We start from the raw sequence: 17,232 nt of genomic DNA on the forward strand, positions 1-17,232 counted from the left end.
AAAAAATATCCAAAAAACAGTGTCATAGATTTATGGGATACTATTAAATGACCTAACATATGGGTCTTAGCAGTTACTGAAGGCATGTGAAGAGAGAATGGATTAGAAGGCCTTTTGGTGAAATCATTACAGAGAACTTCCCTAATTGGGGAAAGAGATATCAAAGTACAGAAGGCACATAGAACTCCTAAGAGAAATGACCAGAAAAGATCTTCATCTCTCTCTCTGTCTCTACCTCTCTCTATAACTCAGACTTTCAAATAAATAAAATAAATCTTTACAAAAAAAGTCCATATTACTACTGAAAAAAAATTTACAGATTCAACACAATACCAAAATACCAAGGACATTTTCCTCAGATATATAAGAAATGATGCTGAAATTCCTATGAAAACATAGGAAACCCCAACTAGCTAAAGCAATATTATACAACAAAAACAAAGCCAGAGTCATCATAATATCAGATTTCAAGACACACTACAAGGCAGTTATAATCAAAACAGCCTGCTACTGGTACAAAACAGATGGATAGACCAATGGAACAGAATAGAAATGCCAAAAATCAATCCATGCATCTACACCCAACTTATCTTTGACAAAGGGGCTAATATCAATCCCTGGAGCAAGGACAGTCTCTTCAACAAATGGTCCTGGGAAAACTGGATCTCTACATGCAGAAGTATGAATCAGGACCCTGGCTTAAACCTTATACAAAAATCCACTCAAAATGGATTAAAGACCTAAATCTATGACCCAGTAACCTTAAATTATTAAACATTGGGGAAACCCTGCAAGACACTGGCACAGGCAAAGGGTTCTTGGAAAAGACCCTAGAGCACAGGCAATCAAAACCAAAACTGACAAATGGTTTTACATTAAATTGAGAAGCTTCTGACTGCAAAAGAAACACTCAGGAAAGTGAAGAGGCAACTTACAGAATGGGAGAAATTATTTACAAACCATGCAACTGACAAAAGATTAATAACCAGAATATATAAAGAGTTCAAGAAACTCAACAACAACAAAACAAACAACACAGTTAAGAAATGGGCAAAAGACTTAAACAAACAGTTTTCAAAAGGGGAAATCAAAGTGGCCAAAGGACACATGATAAATACTCAGGATCACTAGCAATCAGGGAAATGCAAATCAAAACCATAATGAGGTTTCACCTAACCCCGGTTAGAATGGCTTTCATACAGAGATCAACAAACAACAAATGCTGATGAGGATGTGGGGAAAAAGGTACCCTAATCCACTGTTGGTGGAAATGTAAACTGGTGCAGCCACTATGGAAGACAGTATAGAGATACCGCAGAAATTTGAATATAGACCTACCATATGACCCAGTCATCCTACTCCTGGGAATTTACCCAAGGGAAATGAAATCAGCATCTGAAACAGTTATCGGTACCCCATGTTTACTGCAGTCCATTTCACAATAGCTAAGATAAGGAATCAACCCAAATGCTTACCAACTGAAGACTGGATAAAAAAAAATTATGGGATATAAACACCATGGAATACTATACGGTAGTAAAAAAAAAAACTTGTTCACTACAAAATGGATGATACTGGAAAGCATCATACTTAGTAAAATAAGCCAGTCAAAAAGAAAAATACCATCTGTTCTCCCTGATCTGTGATAACTAATAGAGCACTTAAAAGGTAATCCATAGGACTGAATTTTTTTTTTAAAGATTTATCTTATTTATTTGAAAGAGTTACACAGAGATTGAGAGGCAGAGAGAGAGGTCTTCCATCTGCTGGTTCACTCCCCAATTGGCCACAATGGCTGGAGCTACACCGAACCAAAGCCAGGAGCCAGGTGCTTCCTCTGGGTCTCCCATGTGGGTGCAGGGGTCCAAGCACTTGGGCCATCTTCCACTGCTTTTCCAGGCCACAGCAGAGAGCTGTATCAGAAGTGGAGCAACCAGGACTCGAACCAGCACCCTTATGGGATGCTGGCACTGCAGGCAGTGGCTTTACCTGCTATACCACAGCGCCAACCCCAGGACTGAAATTAATATTTCGAGATGACTTGTAACAGCCCACCTGTTGAGCAACAGGTTTTTTTCATATAATTTGTTGAATTTTTTACTTAGTATAGAGTTAATAGTATGTGAATAAAGTTAATTGAAAATAGATCCTTGTAAAACATAAGAAAGGGAATAGGAGAGGGAGGAGGAAGAAGTGTGGGAGCGGTGGGTGGAAGGGTGGTACGGTGGGAAGAATCACTATCTTCTTAAAGTATCTATGAAATGCATAAAGTTTGTATTCCATAAATAAAAGGTTTCTGGTGGAAAAAAAAGAAGGAAATGTATACTTTCAATACATATATGAAGATAACAAAAAAGAAAAGTAAAAGTATCAATTACCCAAGGTCTACTTCACAAACTAGAAAAAGGAACACACAGAAATAAGTAGAAAACCATTTCGGTTTTAGAAATTCAGATATGTACTCTTTAGAAATTATTTTGCCTAAATTTAATAGCAAAAATGTAAGTATATATTATCATCTTCACTTACGTTTAGAAGACTGCTTCCCATCACTCTTTGATCTTTCTGATCTCCCCTCATCAGTATCCTGATCATCTGGTTCCTTCATGTCCCTAATTGAGACAGAAAGGGGCAATAGTATAAAAACAGAAATTAACACTTTTTTCTCCTTGAAATTTTCTCTACAAACATCAAACACCATGCGGTTAGTAATCCTGTTTGCACGGTAGCCAAGATGACCCACCAGTGGGAGCAAATTAAAATCACAGATTCCCCCCTTTTAGGCCAACTTGTCACCACGTGTACTCTGGCTTTCCAGAGGTCCACAGTGAGACATACCATCCAAGCCTATCTTCCCCAAGTGCCTCACCACTAAAATTAGCCCTCTGCCATTCTTCCTTTGGTTCATCCCTCCCTCTTCCTCTTCACATAGTCAAATCCCCCTGGTTTATGACAGCTTCAATTCTAAATGTTTACTGGGCATATTTTCTATGTATTAAGTCATGTTAGGCCCTGAGTTATGACATTGAATAAAAAGAATATGGTCCATAACTTTATATAGTTTGCTTTTAAGAAAGATAGGTGTTAAACAAGCAATTAAAATATAAGTGCTACAAAAATAAAAGAATGGAGTGCTGTGGGCATGAGTATCAAGAAGTTGAAACCCTATTTGGGGGTTGGGACAGAAGTATTTGAAACTCATATGATGAATAGGATTTGGCGAGGCATAGAATGGGAAAGAGTATGTTAGGCTCAGAGATAATGAGAGGGTTGAGTTTTCGAAGGGCTGAAAGTGGTCAACTGGAAGGACTTGTGAAAGTGAAATGGATATTGAAGAGGAGGCCAGCAGCAGATCACAGAATTGTCTCTAAGATTTGCTAGGAAGTTTAGATCTTTTTTTTCTATGGCTATTGAAAGCCAATGAAAGGTCGTGGACAGGAGGTTAGGATGTTCTTTCTGTCCCCTGTCCACATTGCAGCTCTTCATGTACTGTACTTGAAAACATGTATTATACCTTCTTTCTTTCTTTTTTTTTTTTTTTTTTTTTTTTTTTTTTTTTGACAGGCAGAGTTAGACAGTGAGAGAAAGAGAGACAGAGAGAAAGGTCTTCCTTTGCCGTTGGTTCACCCCAAAAATGGCCCCTAAGGCCGGCGTGCTGCACCGATCCGAAGCCAGGAGCCAGGCGCTTCCTCCAGGTCTCCCATGCGGGTGCAGGGCCCAAGCACTTGGGCCATCCTCCTCTGCCTTCCTGGCAGAGAGCTGGACTGGAAGAGGAACAACTGGGACAGAATCTGGCACCCCAACTGGGACTAGAACCCAGGGTGCCAGCGCTGCAGGCGGAGGATTAGCCAAGTGAGCCACAGCGCCAGCCTAATCCTTCTTTCTAAGTCTCACTTCTCCACAACCAGCATTCCAAGTTTCCACAACAATTTTCTATGGCATGAAGGGCACGCAAAAATAGAGTAACAGTTTTATTTGCATCAAATGTGTCACTACTCTAAGGTTGGAATCCCAGAATTGCCACATAACTACAGAAATCAAATTCTCAACTGCAACAGGAATTAAATAAAAACTACAGCATTGAACAAATGCATTACTATACCTTCTTGGTCTCTGAAGATAAACTAGTAAGCTGTTATGGTTTGATTATTGTCCCCCCTTCAACTCCTGAAGAAGTTTAGTCCCCAAAGCTTTAGCTTAGTGGCACTAAGAGGGTGCAACCTTAATCCAATTATGGTGATTGGAACTGGGGCCTTAGGAAAGTGAAAAGATTGCATTAGGTTTTTAGGGGGAAGCCCCATGATTTTATCCTGGTGGCTTTATAAGGAAAGAGAAACCACATGGATAAACACTAACCTGCAACCCTGCTATGATGTGATGCAGCCAACAATTACCCTCACCAAAGCCTGTATGAGGCTGTTTGGACCTGGAGCTTCCAGAACCAAAAGCCAAAATAAGCCTTTTTTCTGCATAAAGAAGCCTGCCTCATGTATTTTGTTATGGCAACAAAGAGCTGACTAACATAAACGCAACAGGATCACTGGAGAGTGTAATATAAGTAATAACTGCCTTCAGCTGGCCATTAGGGTTCATTCCTTCCATTTTCTTGCAGAAACATCATAATTATGTCTTCTCTTGATTTCGGAGGTAACAGTACATCATCCAAACATTTTTCATGCAAACTATTACCAAGAAAAACAGATCCCAGCCATGAGCGTTTCATTCCACAGCAGGGTTCAAGTCCAGGTACTGACTCGTGACTCCAGCTTCCTGCCAATGCGATCTTAGGTGGCAGTGGTGATGGGTCAAGCAAGTGGATCTCTGCTGCCCATGTGGGAGGCCTAGATTTAGCTCCTGGTTCCTGACTTTGATCTCAACTCAGCCCCAGATGTTGCAAGCATTTGGGAAGTGAACTAGCGGATAGGAGTGAACTTGTGCTCTCATTCTCTTTCTCTCTGCCTCTCAAATAATAATAATAAAATATAGACCCTAACATGGTATGCATGTGTTATTTGTGTTTAGTACTTCAGAAACATTTTTCTGAGTTGCCAAGACGACGTTTTACCTTTTAAAAGATGTGCATGCCCTCCATATGTGGTGTTTGATTTGTCTCCTTTGAGGTTTCCTTCCTTCACCCCTTCCCCCCTCCCTTCTTTTCTTCCTCCTGAATATAGAATATACAATCCCTGGGACTAGGGACATAGGGCTAAGAGTCAAACAACTGAAAAATCTTAGGTTGCAAAATCTTTGAAAATCCAAATTTTACTACTCAGTATATTTCCCATTCCTTACCATTGGGACACAAAGGCTTACTTTCTGTTTATAATGAGTAATAGATTTAAAAAGAATTGCGCAAGGCAAGGGCAGTTACTGCAGAGCTTGGTTGCAAATTAGCACGTACTGTGGGTGAAACTGTTTAAATAGCTACAAATATATGTAAATGCCACTTCCTCCCTTGCTTTCAAGGTTCTTCACAATTTAATTTAATTCTTAAAACTATTGAGCATATTTAAATACAAGTTGCATTGTTCTGGATACTGCAGAGGATACAGAGATGCGCAATATAGAGCCCCTGGTCTTAATTTATAATTCCAGAAGAAAAAAAAATCAACAATTCTCTTTTAACATAGTCTCAGAATAAATTTAAATAAAAATCAACATTGAAGGTATTGAAAGGAAACTAAACTACCCTTCTTGCCATGATGTCCCAAATAAGTGAAGGCCAGGTACTGGAACTGCTGACAAAATGAACTGGCTGCTACTAAATGAAAATTTTAGTGTGTAAGTTTCAATAACACTTCAATCTGTAAATAAGTATTATTTAAAGATTCATTTATTTATTTGAAAGAGTTTCAGAGAGACAGAGAGACATAAAAGACAGAGATCTTCCATCCACTGGTTCACTCTCCAGATGGCCACAATGTCTAGGGCTAGGCCAGGCCAAAACCATGAGCCAGGAGCCAGGAGCTTCATCCAGGTCTCCCACATGGGTGGCAGGGGCCCAGATACTTGAGCTATCTTCTGATACTTTTCCCAGGCCATTAGCAGGGAGCTAGATCAGAAGTGGAGCAGCTGAGACTTGAATTGGCACCCACATAGGAGGCAGGCATGGCAGGCCGTGGCTTTACCTGCTATACCACAACGCTGGCCCCAAGTATTTTAGCTTTCTGCTTCTGTCACAAACTGCCAGAAATGGAGTAGTTTAACTACCCCCCAGTTATTATCTCCCAGTTGTGTGGTCACAAGTTGAGGCCCAGTGTGACTGAGCTTGCTCTCTATTTACATACAGTCTCACAAGGTTGAAACCAAGATGTTAATGCTAGCTTCACTCCTGGAAGCTCTGAGGATGAATTTATGTGCTACAATCTGAATAGGATTTGTCCCTCTGAATTCACACAGGAGTTTAATCTCCAAAGACTGAAGTTAGCGGTAGTTAGAGAGTGAAAAGTTAACCTGACTAAGGTATTTAGAGGAGGGGCCTTTGGGGAGTGATTAGATTAGGAGTCAGGTTAGGAGCCCATGACTCAATCTTGGTGGCTCAAAAGGAGAGGGCAAGAGACCACACAGACTTAGGCAGACATGAGTGCTCCCGGTGTTTTGCCATGTCGTCCTCTGCACCACACCACTTCTGGACTCTGCTGGCCAGAAGGCCACCACTAGATGAGGCCCCTAGACTCTGCACCTCCGGAATCATGAGCCAAAACAGACCTCTATTCTTTATTTAGTCAGTTTGCCTGAGGGATTTCATTTTAGTAAAGAAAAGGCTAACTAATATATTACTTCTGGGCTTGTTCTGGTTGCTGGCAGAATTCGGTTCTTTGTGCTTGTAGTACTGGGGTCCGTGTTTTCTTCCTGGTTACCATCTAAAAGTCATTCTAAACTGCAAGAGGCCTCCTGCATTCCCTAATTCATGGCTCCCTTTAAAGAAAGGAACGGCAGGGCAAACACCTCTCAAATACTCTAATCCCATAGTTCTCTTTCCTGCTTCCTACCAATTGTAAGCTTCAGGTGATTACTTTCTACCTTTTAACCTTCTTCCTCCTAAGTACATTTATCTTTAATAAACCATCACTGAAGGCCGGCGCCGCGGCTCACTAGGCTAATCCTCCGCCTGCGGCGCCGGCACACAGGGTTCTAGTCCCAGTCGGGGCACCGGATTCTGTCCCGGTTGCTCCTCTTCCAGTCCAACTCTCTGCTGTGGCCTGGGAGTGCAGTGGAGGATGGCCCAAGTCCTTGGGCCCTACACCCGCATGGAAGACCAGGAGGAAGCACCTGGCTCCTGGCTTCTGATCAGCGCGGTGCACTTGCCGCATCGCGCCGGCTGCAGCAGCCACTGGGGGGTGAACCAACGGAAAAAAGGAAGACCTCTCTCTCTCACTGTCCACTCTGCCTGTCAAAAAAAAAAAAAAAATACCATCACTGAGTGCTAACTGTTTATAGATTTGAAAGCAGTCAGAGCAGGAATGGTAAAAAAGAAAAGAAAACAAAAGGCCCTCCTGTAATGTGGAACGTCTTCTTAGCCTACCTGGGAAACCGACTGAGCTAAAAAGCAAAGGGTGATAATAAGAGACATAAAGAATTTCACTGATTTAGTTAGAAAGCAGGCTCTGGTGCCGAGGTCACCCAGAAGGTCAGGTGGCTGGAGTAGTTTGACCACTCTCGGGAGTATGGTGAAGACAAACAGCTCCCCGCTAACATGCCCCAGGACAGAAATTTTTCTCCGCCCTGTCAAAGTCACAATTAAATTGGAGGAAGGGGAGATGAGAAGCCAGGATGAGCTCACCATGCACACAAGAAACGTTGTTCTTAAAGGACCTTGTACAAACTTTTGAACCAGCATAAAACCCCCAGGTCACCTCCCTTCAGTGGCTTTTTCCTTCTGAAGAAGCCCCTCCTGGCTGCTTTCCTGGGAACTTTCCCTCCGCCCTTTCAATCTCTGCTCTTTTCAATAAAAGTTTTTTGTTAAAAATAGCCTTCTGGTTTTGTTCATCTGCTTCATACTTCGTTGCAGACAGAACAAGTGCCTGGAGTTTAAATCAGCTGTAACAGATTCTATTAAAAAGAGCCCACAAGATGCAATGAATGTATTCATAAGATAATTATGAGGTAGGATAAAAAAAAATTATGATGGCCCCTGAAGCATTCTGTAAACAAAGGAGTTGAACCACAACGAAAGGTAAATTGGTGACAAGACGAAAGCACCACACTTTATTCTGTGCTGTCATAAAAAATATGCTCCTCAAATGGTTAACACCACCATACAATAAAGTTTAATATCACACACTCAGGGGCAGGCATTTGACCTAGGACTTAAGATGCTAGTTGAGATGCCTGTGTTCCCATATCAGGGTTCCTGGATTTGAGTTCCAGCTCAGCTCTTGATTCCAACTTCCTGCTAATGCAGACCATGGGAGACAGCGGTGATGGCTCAAGTTGTCCTATTCCTGCCACCCACATGGGAGATTCTGCGTTCCCAGCTCCCGGCTTTGGCTGGGCCTAGCCCCCCGTTATGCAGGCACTGAGGGAGTAACCCAGTAAATAAAAGCTCTCTATATTTCTCCCAAATAAAAAATTTTTTTTAAATTTTTTATTAATATCACAAACTAAGTTAATGTCAGATTTTGTACAATGTGGATGAAAATATTGGAACCCAAGGAATTTGCCTGTATTATGAGCTAGCAATATGGGACAATCTGTGAATATTGGAGCCTATACTTGGCTGTTCTAGGTTATAAGGGTGACTGAAGAACCTGTAAAAGCAGTTGAGGTCAGGCAAAAAATGCTTCTAGTCTCCTGGAAATTATCAGTGTAGTTGGTAAGATGGAATAAAAGGTTTTATGTTCAATTCTTTAGAACAAAGGGATGAGAAAGTTGCAAGGTAACCTAATGGGACTTTGGAACCAGAGAAAAGACTTCCCAGTTGGCCAAGAAACAAGTTCCTGAACCTCTTAGTCCTTAAATATAAAGGAGGTAATGTTGCAATTTAGAGTCACTTATAAAGCTGTTAAAAATATTATTAATAGGATTCTATTCCCCCAGATAATTCTCTTATACAGTCAGGCATAGCTTTTTTTTTTTTTTTTTTTTTTTTTTTTTTTTTTTTTTTGACAGGCAGAGTGGACAGTGAGAGAGAGAGACAGAGAGAAAGGTCTTCCTTTGCCGTTGGTTCACCCTCCAATGGCCGCACGCCCAGCGCTGCGGCCAGCGCACTGCGCTGATCCGATGGCAGGAGCCAGGAGCCAGGTGCTTTTCCTGGTCTCCCATGGGGTGTAGGGCCCAAGCACTTGGCCCATCCTCCACTGCACTCCCTGGCCACAGCAGAGAGCTGGCCTGGAAGAGGGGCAACCAGGACAGAATCCGGCGCCCCGACCAGGACTAGAACCCGGTGTGCCGGTGCCGCTAGGCGGAGGATTAGCCTAGTGAGCCGCGGCGCCGGCCCAGTCAGGCATAGCTTTAAGAACTACGGTTCAGAACCATGGTAAAATACCCAGTACATACTCAGAAACGGTCATTGTTTCTACAATCGCTACTAGTTAGTCTCTTTAATACAGGTGGGCTCAATAAATAGGATCATGGAATCCTGACAGCTGAAAGAGATCTTAACTAGTCCAATTTCCCAGCCAATACAGTCTACCTATCCACAATCCAGTTCCATGACAGTGGTCTGATGTGTTGGCCAGCTGAGAACAGAGCTAGAGTCAGTCTGATCATTTTAAATCCTGGCTTTTCCTCTTCCTAGTCGTGAGGTGTTAAACAAGCATTTGACCCCTCTGTGTCTTAGTACTCTCATCTTTAAAATGCAGTGCCACCTGCATAAGGTTGTTCTGAGATCTTAGTGAGCCATTACACTAAAGCTTTAACAGTTACCAGACATAGGCACTCAATATGTAAAATGGTTAAAGAAATGGGTGTAGTAACATAGTCCTGAACTAATGAAAGACCACTTCAAGAGATGCTCAACCCTGGGGCCAGCGCTGTGGCATAATGGGTAAAGCCGCTGCCTGCAGTGCTGGCATCCCATATGGGCACCGGTTGGAGACCCGGCAGCTCCACTTCTGATCCAGCTCTCTGCTATGGCCTGGGAAAGCAGTGGAAGATGGCCGAGGTCCTTGGGCCCCTGAGCCCACGTGGGAAACCAGGAGGAAGCTCCTGGCTCCTGGCTTCAGATTGGCGCAGCTCTGGTCGTTGTAGCCAATTGGGGAGTGAACCAGCGGATGAAAGAGCTCTCTACCTCTCTCTCTCTCCCTCTCTCTCTCTCTCTCTCTGCCTCTCCTTCTCTCTGTGTGTAACTCTGACTTTCAAGTAAAAATTAAAAAAAAAAAATCTTAAAAAAAAAAGAGAGAGAGATGCTCAATCAGGTTCAATTTAAACTTCAGAGAAGGGGCTGGCATTGTGGCTCAGGGGGTTAAATTGCTGCCTGCAATGCTGGCATCTCATATGAGTGCTGGTTTGTTGCTCTGCTTCCCTCCAGGTCCCTATTAATGTGTGTGAGAAAGCAGAAGAAGAAGGGACAAGTGCTTGAGTTCCTGCAATCCATGTTGGGGACCTGTTCCAGACTCCGGGATTCAGCCTGGTATAGCCCTGTTCATTGAGGTCATTTGGGGACTGAACCAGCAGATGGAAGATCTCACTCTCTCTGTTTCTCCCCACACCCTCTGTAACTCTACCTTTCAAATAAATAAATCTTTTAAAAAATGGGTAAAAGGTGATCACATTCTGCTAATACTCAGTTCTAGCTCTTAGTACATTTCATATTAGGCTGAAATCTGCCTCCCTGCAACTGGTATTTGTTCTTTCTTCTAGGAATCCATAGATTCACAATCATGCAAATAATTGTAGCTGGCTTTCATTTCTCCCCAGATCTGCTCTTTTCCCTGTGACAGCATCTCAATTCTTTTATTACTCAAAAATTCTTACTCTAATGCTTCCACCATCCTATTAGCTCAAGAAGTTAATTCCCAATACATCATACGTCCCTCCAAATTTTCTATCTTCCTTGTAAAATTTGATCACCTTCCAGAAGACAGGAACTATCATTTCACCTTTTGGGGACAATATAACATTACTTTTAGGAATTCTAAGATTACATTATCTTGGGAGGAAGACAAACAGGATTATTATACGCTGGCTTATCACTGTTTGTTCCCAACTAGAATGACTCAACATTACTTGTATGTTATAAACAATGTCCTACCTTACACAACTCAACTAGCTATGTTTGGGATTTAATTTTCAGAATGATCATAAATCTTTTTATTAAGTTCAGGTTTATTCATTCAGGTTTATTGATTCAGCTTATGAGCAACTGTTTTAATCACCTCATTAAATAGATTCTTCAGTTTTGAATCAACCCTAAGAACGTACAAAAAGAAAAAAAAATAGTACACAGTGATGCAGAGGAGTGTGCTGCTACAGTGCTCCCCACTCCCCACCCCCCACCCTGATTCACTCTCATAAGCTCACTCAGCCTCAGCAGTGTGCCAGAGGCGGACAAAAGACTCACAGCAGTTGATACACACACAAAACAGACTCTCAGCTTTTACTCTGCAATGTGAAACACAACTGTGGAGGGCACAATAGTCTGTGGGGTTTTTTGTTTGTTTAAAGTGTACATGTTTCAAGCACAGTTCTAAGAAGTTCTACATATATTATCTCATTTAATTCTGAGGACAACACTATGAGATAGATATTATTTATTATTCTCCAGGTCAGAAAGTACCCATTACTCTTTGAAGCCTCCCCCTCTAATTGGCCGATTTCCAAGTCTCCCTACCCAATGTGCAGTTCCTAAGCTTTTGGACAAACCCCTTCCCTTCTGTTCCCGCTGTCTCCACCACAGGCTGGCACTCACCGTGCCTCACATGCACCATTACCACAGCCTTCCGATTGGTCTCATATTTTGTTTTTCCTTCTCCAATCCATGTTATACACTGCCTCTTGCATTTCAAAAACACAATTCTTAATGTGCCACTCTTGTTTCAAACCTTGAATGGCTCCTCATTGCCCTTAAATACGAATTCAGATTTCCTGGCATGGCCACAAGGTCATGAGCTGTAGCTCATCTCCTGTCACTCTCTCGCCTAGTACTTCCTTAGTTCCTTCTCCAAAGTCTCATCCGTAAGCTCTCCAGACAACTGTGGGTTGACTGGAACCCTGCGTACCTGTGTGCTACTACGTCTTTGTCTATTCATTCAATATTGTGCATTATGTGTCCTGCATGTGCTACCCACTTGCCTGTTTATTTAACTATCCTATTTAATTCTAACAAGAACCCAGTGAGGTAAGGATTGCCATCTTCCTTTTCAGAGAAGAGGAAACTGAACTGCAGAGGGGCCAGCTGCAGCTAAGTGAGAGGCAGGTGGCTCTACCTGACCCCAGAGCCCAGCCCCTTTCGCAGCTCTGCCTCAGCCCCGTCCAGTCCCTCGGGTGTGGGAATGGGCTGCAAACTTACCTCAGGTACCGCCTGTGGCAGCCTGTTTGGAGTCTTAGAATCCGCCTCCAGCCTCCGTTTACTGCGGTCGCCAGGGCAACGCCACCCGGCTTCCGGGCGGGCCTTAAGGCGCATGCGTAGGCCGGACCGGTTACCCAGAGACCCCGCGCGGAGCCCCCCGGGAAGGCCCGTTCTACCCGCCCTGTGGTCCGGGCGCTTTTGCTCCCTGGCTGAGGTACAAACCGGGACAGGAACGTCCAGCATTCTGGCATCTTATTAGCCCCTCGGCATGAAGGGTGGCACGCTGATAGTTAAGTGACTTAGGAACATTTTCAAAGATTCCTATTCAGTATTCCAGAACAGCCTTAACAGAGCCGAACAACGGGCCATTTTTGTGTTTTCCGAGGTAACGTTTACCTAATTAAAAATAGAAGGGTCGTAGGAGAGGGGAGGCAGCTTGTCAGCACCATTAACAACAAGGATGGCTGTCTCGCGAGTTTTTCGTTTTTGAGCTCTGTTGGCTTTGGCGAGTAAATAGGGTTTGTATTGTGGGCTCTGTGGCCCCAGACACTAGGTGCATACACAGTACACGCCCACCTCCGCCAGTTTCTAGGTGTAGCAGTTTGCTTTTCAACCGCTGTGTGCTCCAAAGCTCATCTCGATTTTTAAGCACCTAATGCTACTTGATTACAAAACATTTTTAAATGGTCAGTAGCCGGGTGGAAAGATGCTTACCAGCAGTTACGGAGAGGCAAACAGCAATGCACACCACTCCACGTGCACTGGAGTGGGTAAAGTCAGATTGCCCACACTACACGTGCAAGGGAGGGGAGCAAAAGAACTCCTACAAGGGTATTGGGGGTGGAACACGGCATGTGCACTTTGGAAAAACTGGCAGCTTGTTAAGAGTTAACACCAGGGGCCGGTCTTGTAGCATAGGGGTTAAGCCACTGCCTGCCATGCAGCCAGTGTTTCAAGTCCTGGCTACTCTACTGATCCAGCTCCCTGCTAAGGCGCCTGGGAAAACAGCAGAAGATGGCGCAGGTGCTTGGGACCCTGAATCCCCGTGGGAGACTTGGAAGCTCCTGACTTCTACCTAGCTCAGCCCCAGCTGTCGGGGCAATTTGGGGTGTGTGAACCACAGATGAAAGACCTCTATCTAGCCATAACTCTGCCTTTCAAGTAAATAAAATAAACCTTAAAGAAAAAATGTCCCAATAATTTCATAGTTGTTAAAAAAATTAATACTAGGCTATTCCACATCCAAGGTATTTACCCAAGAGAAGTAAAATCTTATGCATCTAAAAGGTTATAAAACAGTGGAGAAACTTTTAAATGGCATGTTAGTTTGAAGTAATATGGGTAACATGTTTTCTTTCATCCTCAAACATCGTCTCAGTTTACAGCAGTAGCCCACTTGTCAATCCGAGTAAAATATGAATAAATTTATTAAAGTGTCAAATCCTCCAACAGGGAAAGTGGTGTATTTATATCTACACACACCCCCAAAATGCCTTTGTATAAATGTTCTTTGCAGCTTTATTCACAGTTCCTCAAAACTGAAAATAATAATGATCACTGACAGATGAATGGATAAACACCCATAGAGGCCACTACTCACAGATTAAAATGGAAGAGATATACACTACATAGATGATTCTTAGTCACGGTGAGTGAAAGAAGCCAAACACAAAACAGTACAGTGCAAGATGCCATGTATATAAAATGAAAACAAATCAACAGTGACAATATCTGTGCTTGCCTAAGACTGGAACAAAAGGAGGGAAACCCTGCAAAGAAACACAAGGAGATGTGTTTTTAGAGATGACAGGACTGTCATTTCTTAATTTTGGAGGCAGTTTCATGATTAGGTACAAAGCCAACTGCCAAAAGTCAATGTATTTTTCATGTAATATAAATTGTATTTAATCTATTGTATATCATTTCTCAAAATGGCTGTTTGTTGGTTTCCATGTTAACATAGTAATTTTCCAAAAAATTTTACCACACATTTGTTGGTAATACTGAAATATTCTCTTTACTCAAGTATTCTATAGGGCCAAAAAATAGACCACTTTTTCTATTAATTATTAAATGGTATAATGAGGGTACCTGAAAAGTTTAAAAACATGGGACAAACTTACTTTTAAATAGCATGTTAGTTGAAGTAATGGGTGTGAGATATTTTCTTTCAATCTCCAAACTTTTCAGGTGAAATAACTCTGAATTTACAGCAGTTGATTCAATTGTTAACCTAATTAAAATATTAATAAATTTATTAAACAATGCTTAAAAATTAGGAAACAGGGAAAATGATATATTTATTTGTACACAAAAGTTGATAGCCATCACTGCAGAATGTTCATTGAGGCCTTGTTCTCAGCACATTCGTAGATACCTGCTTTTTTTTAATCCTCACGAGCCTCTAAGGAAGACACATCATCTCTGGCTGAGGTGGGAACGATGAAACTTGCCCGAGGTAAACAGCCCAAGTGGCAGACATGCCATTTGAATCCAGGCTTTCTAGGTGTACTACTTGGACCCTTAGCCCTTATGCTTATCTTAGTTCTCACAGACTGGAAGTCCAGTAATTACAAGAAGAGTATCAATGCCTGGCTTTGCCTCTTACAAGCACTCTTGACAAACTTACTCACCTCACCAACTTACCTCTAGGCTGTTCCTCTACTGCAAGGGCTTTTTTGTTGTTGTTGTTGTTGTTGTTGTTGCCTTTTTTTTTTTTTTTTTGGTTGGGGGGAAGGTGCATTTAAATACCCCTAATTTGTAGTCTACCGTGTAATTTAAGTGAGATAATGGTGATACTGTGGTCACAGTAATGGCTCCATAAGGGATACCTTCTATGCTGCCTCTAAGATACACTTACTTGACATCAAGATGCAGCGAAGCACAGGCTTTGGAGAAAAAGTTTTTATTCTCATCCTAATGCCACCACACCCTATTTGTGTGACCCTGAGAAAGTACTTAACCTTCTTGTATCTGTTTCCTCATCTGCAAAATTAGAATAAAACCTACCTCCTAACAGGTGTTGTGAGTTATGGGAAGTAGATAGTGTCCAGCAGTTAGTAAACAATAAAGCTATTAAATTCTGCTAACCCAAATTTACTGTAAAGGAATGGTTATAACTGTGGATTCAATGATCAATTTCGTTCTCTCCTAAGCTGTCATCTGGAAAACTAAATTTTATTAAATTTAAGCAAATTACTGGCCTTTGGGGGCATACTGGAAAGGTCATATATTTTCTAAAAGTTTGAGTCTAAACACAAACTAAAGTAATGTTTGAGTTGTTCAAAATTAATATAGGGGCAAGCATTGTGGCACAGATGTTGGGCTACTCCACATCCCATATAAGCACAGGTTCAAATCCTGGCAGCTATACTTCTAATCCTGCTCCCTGCTAATATGCCTGGGAAGACAACGGAAGCTGGTTTGAGTTATTGGGCCCCTGCCCCCAATGTAAGAAACCCAGTTAGAGTTCCATGCTCCTGGCCTTAGCCTGGCCCAGCCCTAGCTATTTGTGGAGTGAACCAGTAGACTGAAGGGTGAGCTCTCTCTCTAACTCACGTTTCAAGTAAGTAAACTTTTTTTTTTTTTTTTTGACAGGCAGAGTGGACAGTGAGAGAGAGAGAGACAAAGGTCTTCCTTTGCCATTGGTTCACCCTCCAATGGCCGCTGCGGCTGGTGCGCTGCGGCCGGCGCACCGCGCTGATCCGAAAGCAGGAGCCAGGTACTTCTCCTGGTCTCCCATGGGATGCAGGGCCCAAGCACTTGGGCCATCCTCCACTGCACTCCCAGGCCATAGCAGAGAGCTGGCCTGGAAGAGGGGCAACCGGGACAGAATCCGGCGCCCCGACCGGGACTAGAACCCGGTGTGCCAGTGCTGCAAGGCGGAGGATTAGCCTAGTGAGTCGTGGTGCCGGCTGTAAACGTTTTTTTAAAAGTCAATATAAATATAGTACATCACAATCAAATACTAGTAGAGCAGAGTTCACACAGGTGCAATGCTATAGATCAACAGCATGCATCAGAATCACCTGAAGGGCTTATTAAATCAGACATTAATTTCTGATTTAGTAGGTCTCAGGAAAGGCCCAAGAATTTTCATGTTTTTAAATTGTCTTTAACCTTTTAGTTTTTTTTTTATATATTTATTTATTCATTTATTTGAGTCAGAGTTACACAGAGAGAGGCAGAGAGGCAGAGAGAGAGAGAGAGAGAGATCATCTATACACTGATTCACTCCCTAGTTGGCCGCAACAGCCAGAGCTGTGCTGATCCAAAGCCAGGAGCCAGGAGCTTCTTCCGGGTCTCCCATGTGGGTGCAGGGGCCCAAGGGTTTAGGCCATCTTCTACTGCTTTCCCAGGCCACAGCAAAGAGCTGGGTTAGAGGAAGAGCAGCTGGGACTTGAAACGGCACCCATATGGGATGCTGGCACTGCAGGCAGTGGCTTTACCCACTATGCCACAGCCCAGGCCTCAAATTTTCATTTCTAACAAGTACCCAAGTTATGCTACTGGTCAGTGTTAATACTTCGAAACCCACCGATGCAGAAGAGTCTGAAAAGTGATAAATAGCCGCCAAGGAGGTGTTGGTCAAAGGATATAAAATCTCAGTTAGATAGGAGGAATAAGTTAAAAAAGATCTATTGTACACAACATGGTACCTACAATTAATACTACATTGGGGCCAGAGCTGTGGCGTAGCAGGTAAAGCTACCACCTGCAGTACCAGCATCCCCTATGGGTGCCAGTTCAGGTCCCGGCTTCTCCACTTCCGATCCAGCTCT

General features: G+C 42.7%; 1 protein-coding gene across 6 annotated transcripts in view; it reads right to left on the reverse strand.

Moving 5' to 3' along the window:
* CFAP44 (cilia and flagella associated protein 44) overlaps nt 1-12,876 on the reverse strand; it is a 131,967-nt gene extending 119,091 nt beyond the window's left edge. For 2 of the 6 annotated variants that reach the window (XR_016233084.1, XM_070072115.2), the window contains exons 1-2: nt 12,452-12,717; nt 2,530-2,612 (exon numbers count right to left, since the gene is read on the reverse strand). Coding sequence is in view for 2 of the 6 variants with exons in the window: in XM_070072115.2 (XP_069928216.1) it covers nt 2,530-2,612; nt 12,452-12,702 (334 nt within the window). In the remaining 4 variants the exon portion in view is untranslated. Of the gene's footprint in view, nt 1-2,529; nt 2,613-12,451 lie in introns of those variants that run through there. The other 4 variants (XR_011387872.2, XR_016233085.1, XM_070072118.2 and 1 more) reach the window with 4 other exon arrangements.
* Nucleotides 12,877-17,232: the final 4,356 nt, after the last annotated feature.

The sequence above is a fragment of the Oryctolagus cuniculus genome, chromosome 4 (genome assembly GCF_051225735.1).
Source record: "Oryctolagus cuniculus isolate XC-2025 breed Fujian yellow rabbit chromosome 4, ASM5122573v1, whole genome shotgun sequence".
Classification (NCBI taxonomy): domain Eukaryota; kingdom Metazoa; phylum Chordata; class Mammalia; order Lagomorpha; family Leporidae; genus Oryctolagus; species Oryctolagus cuniculus.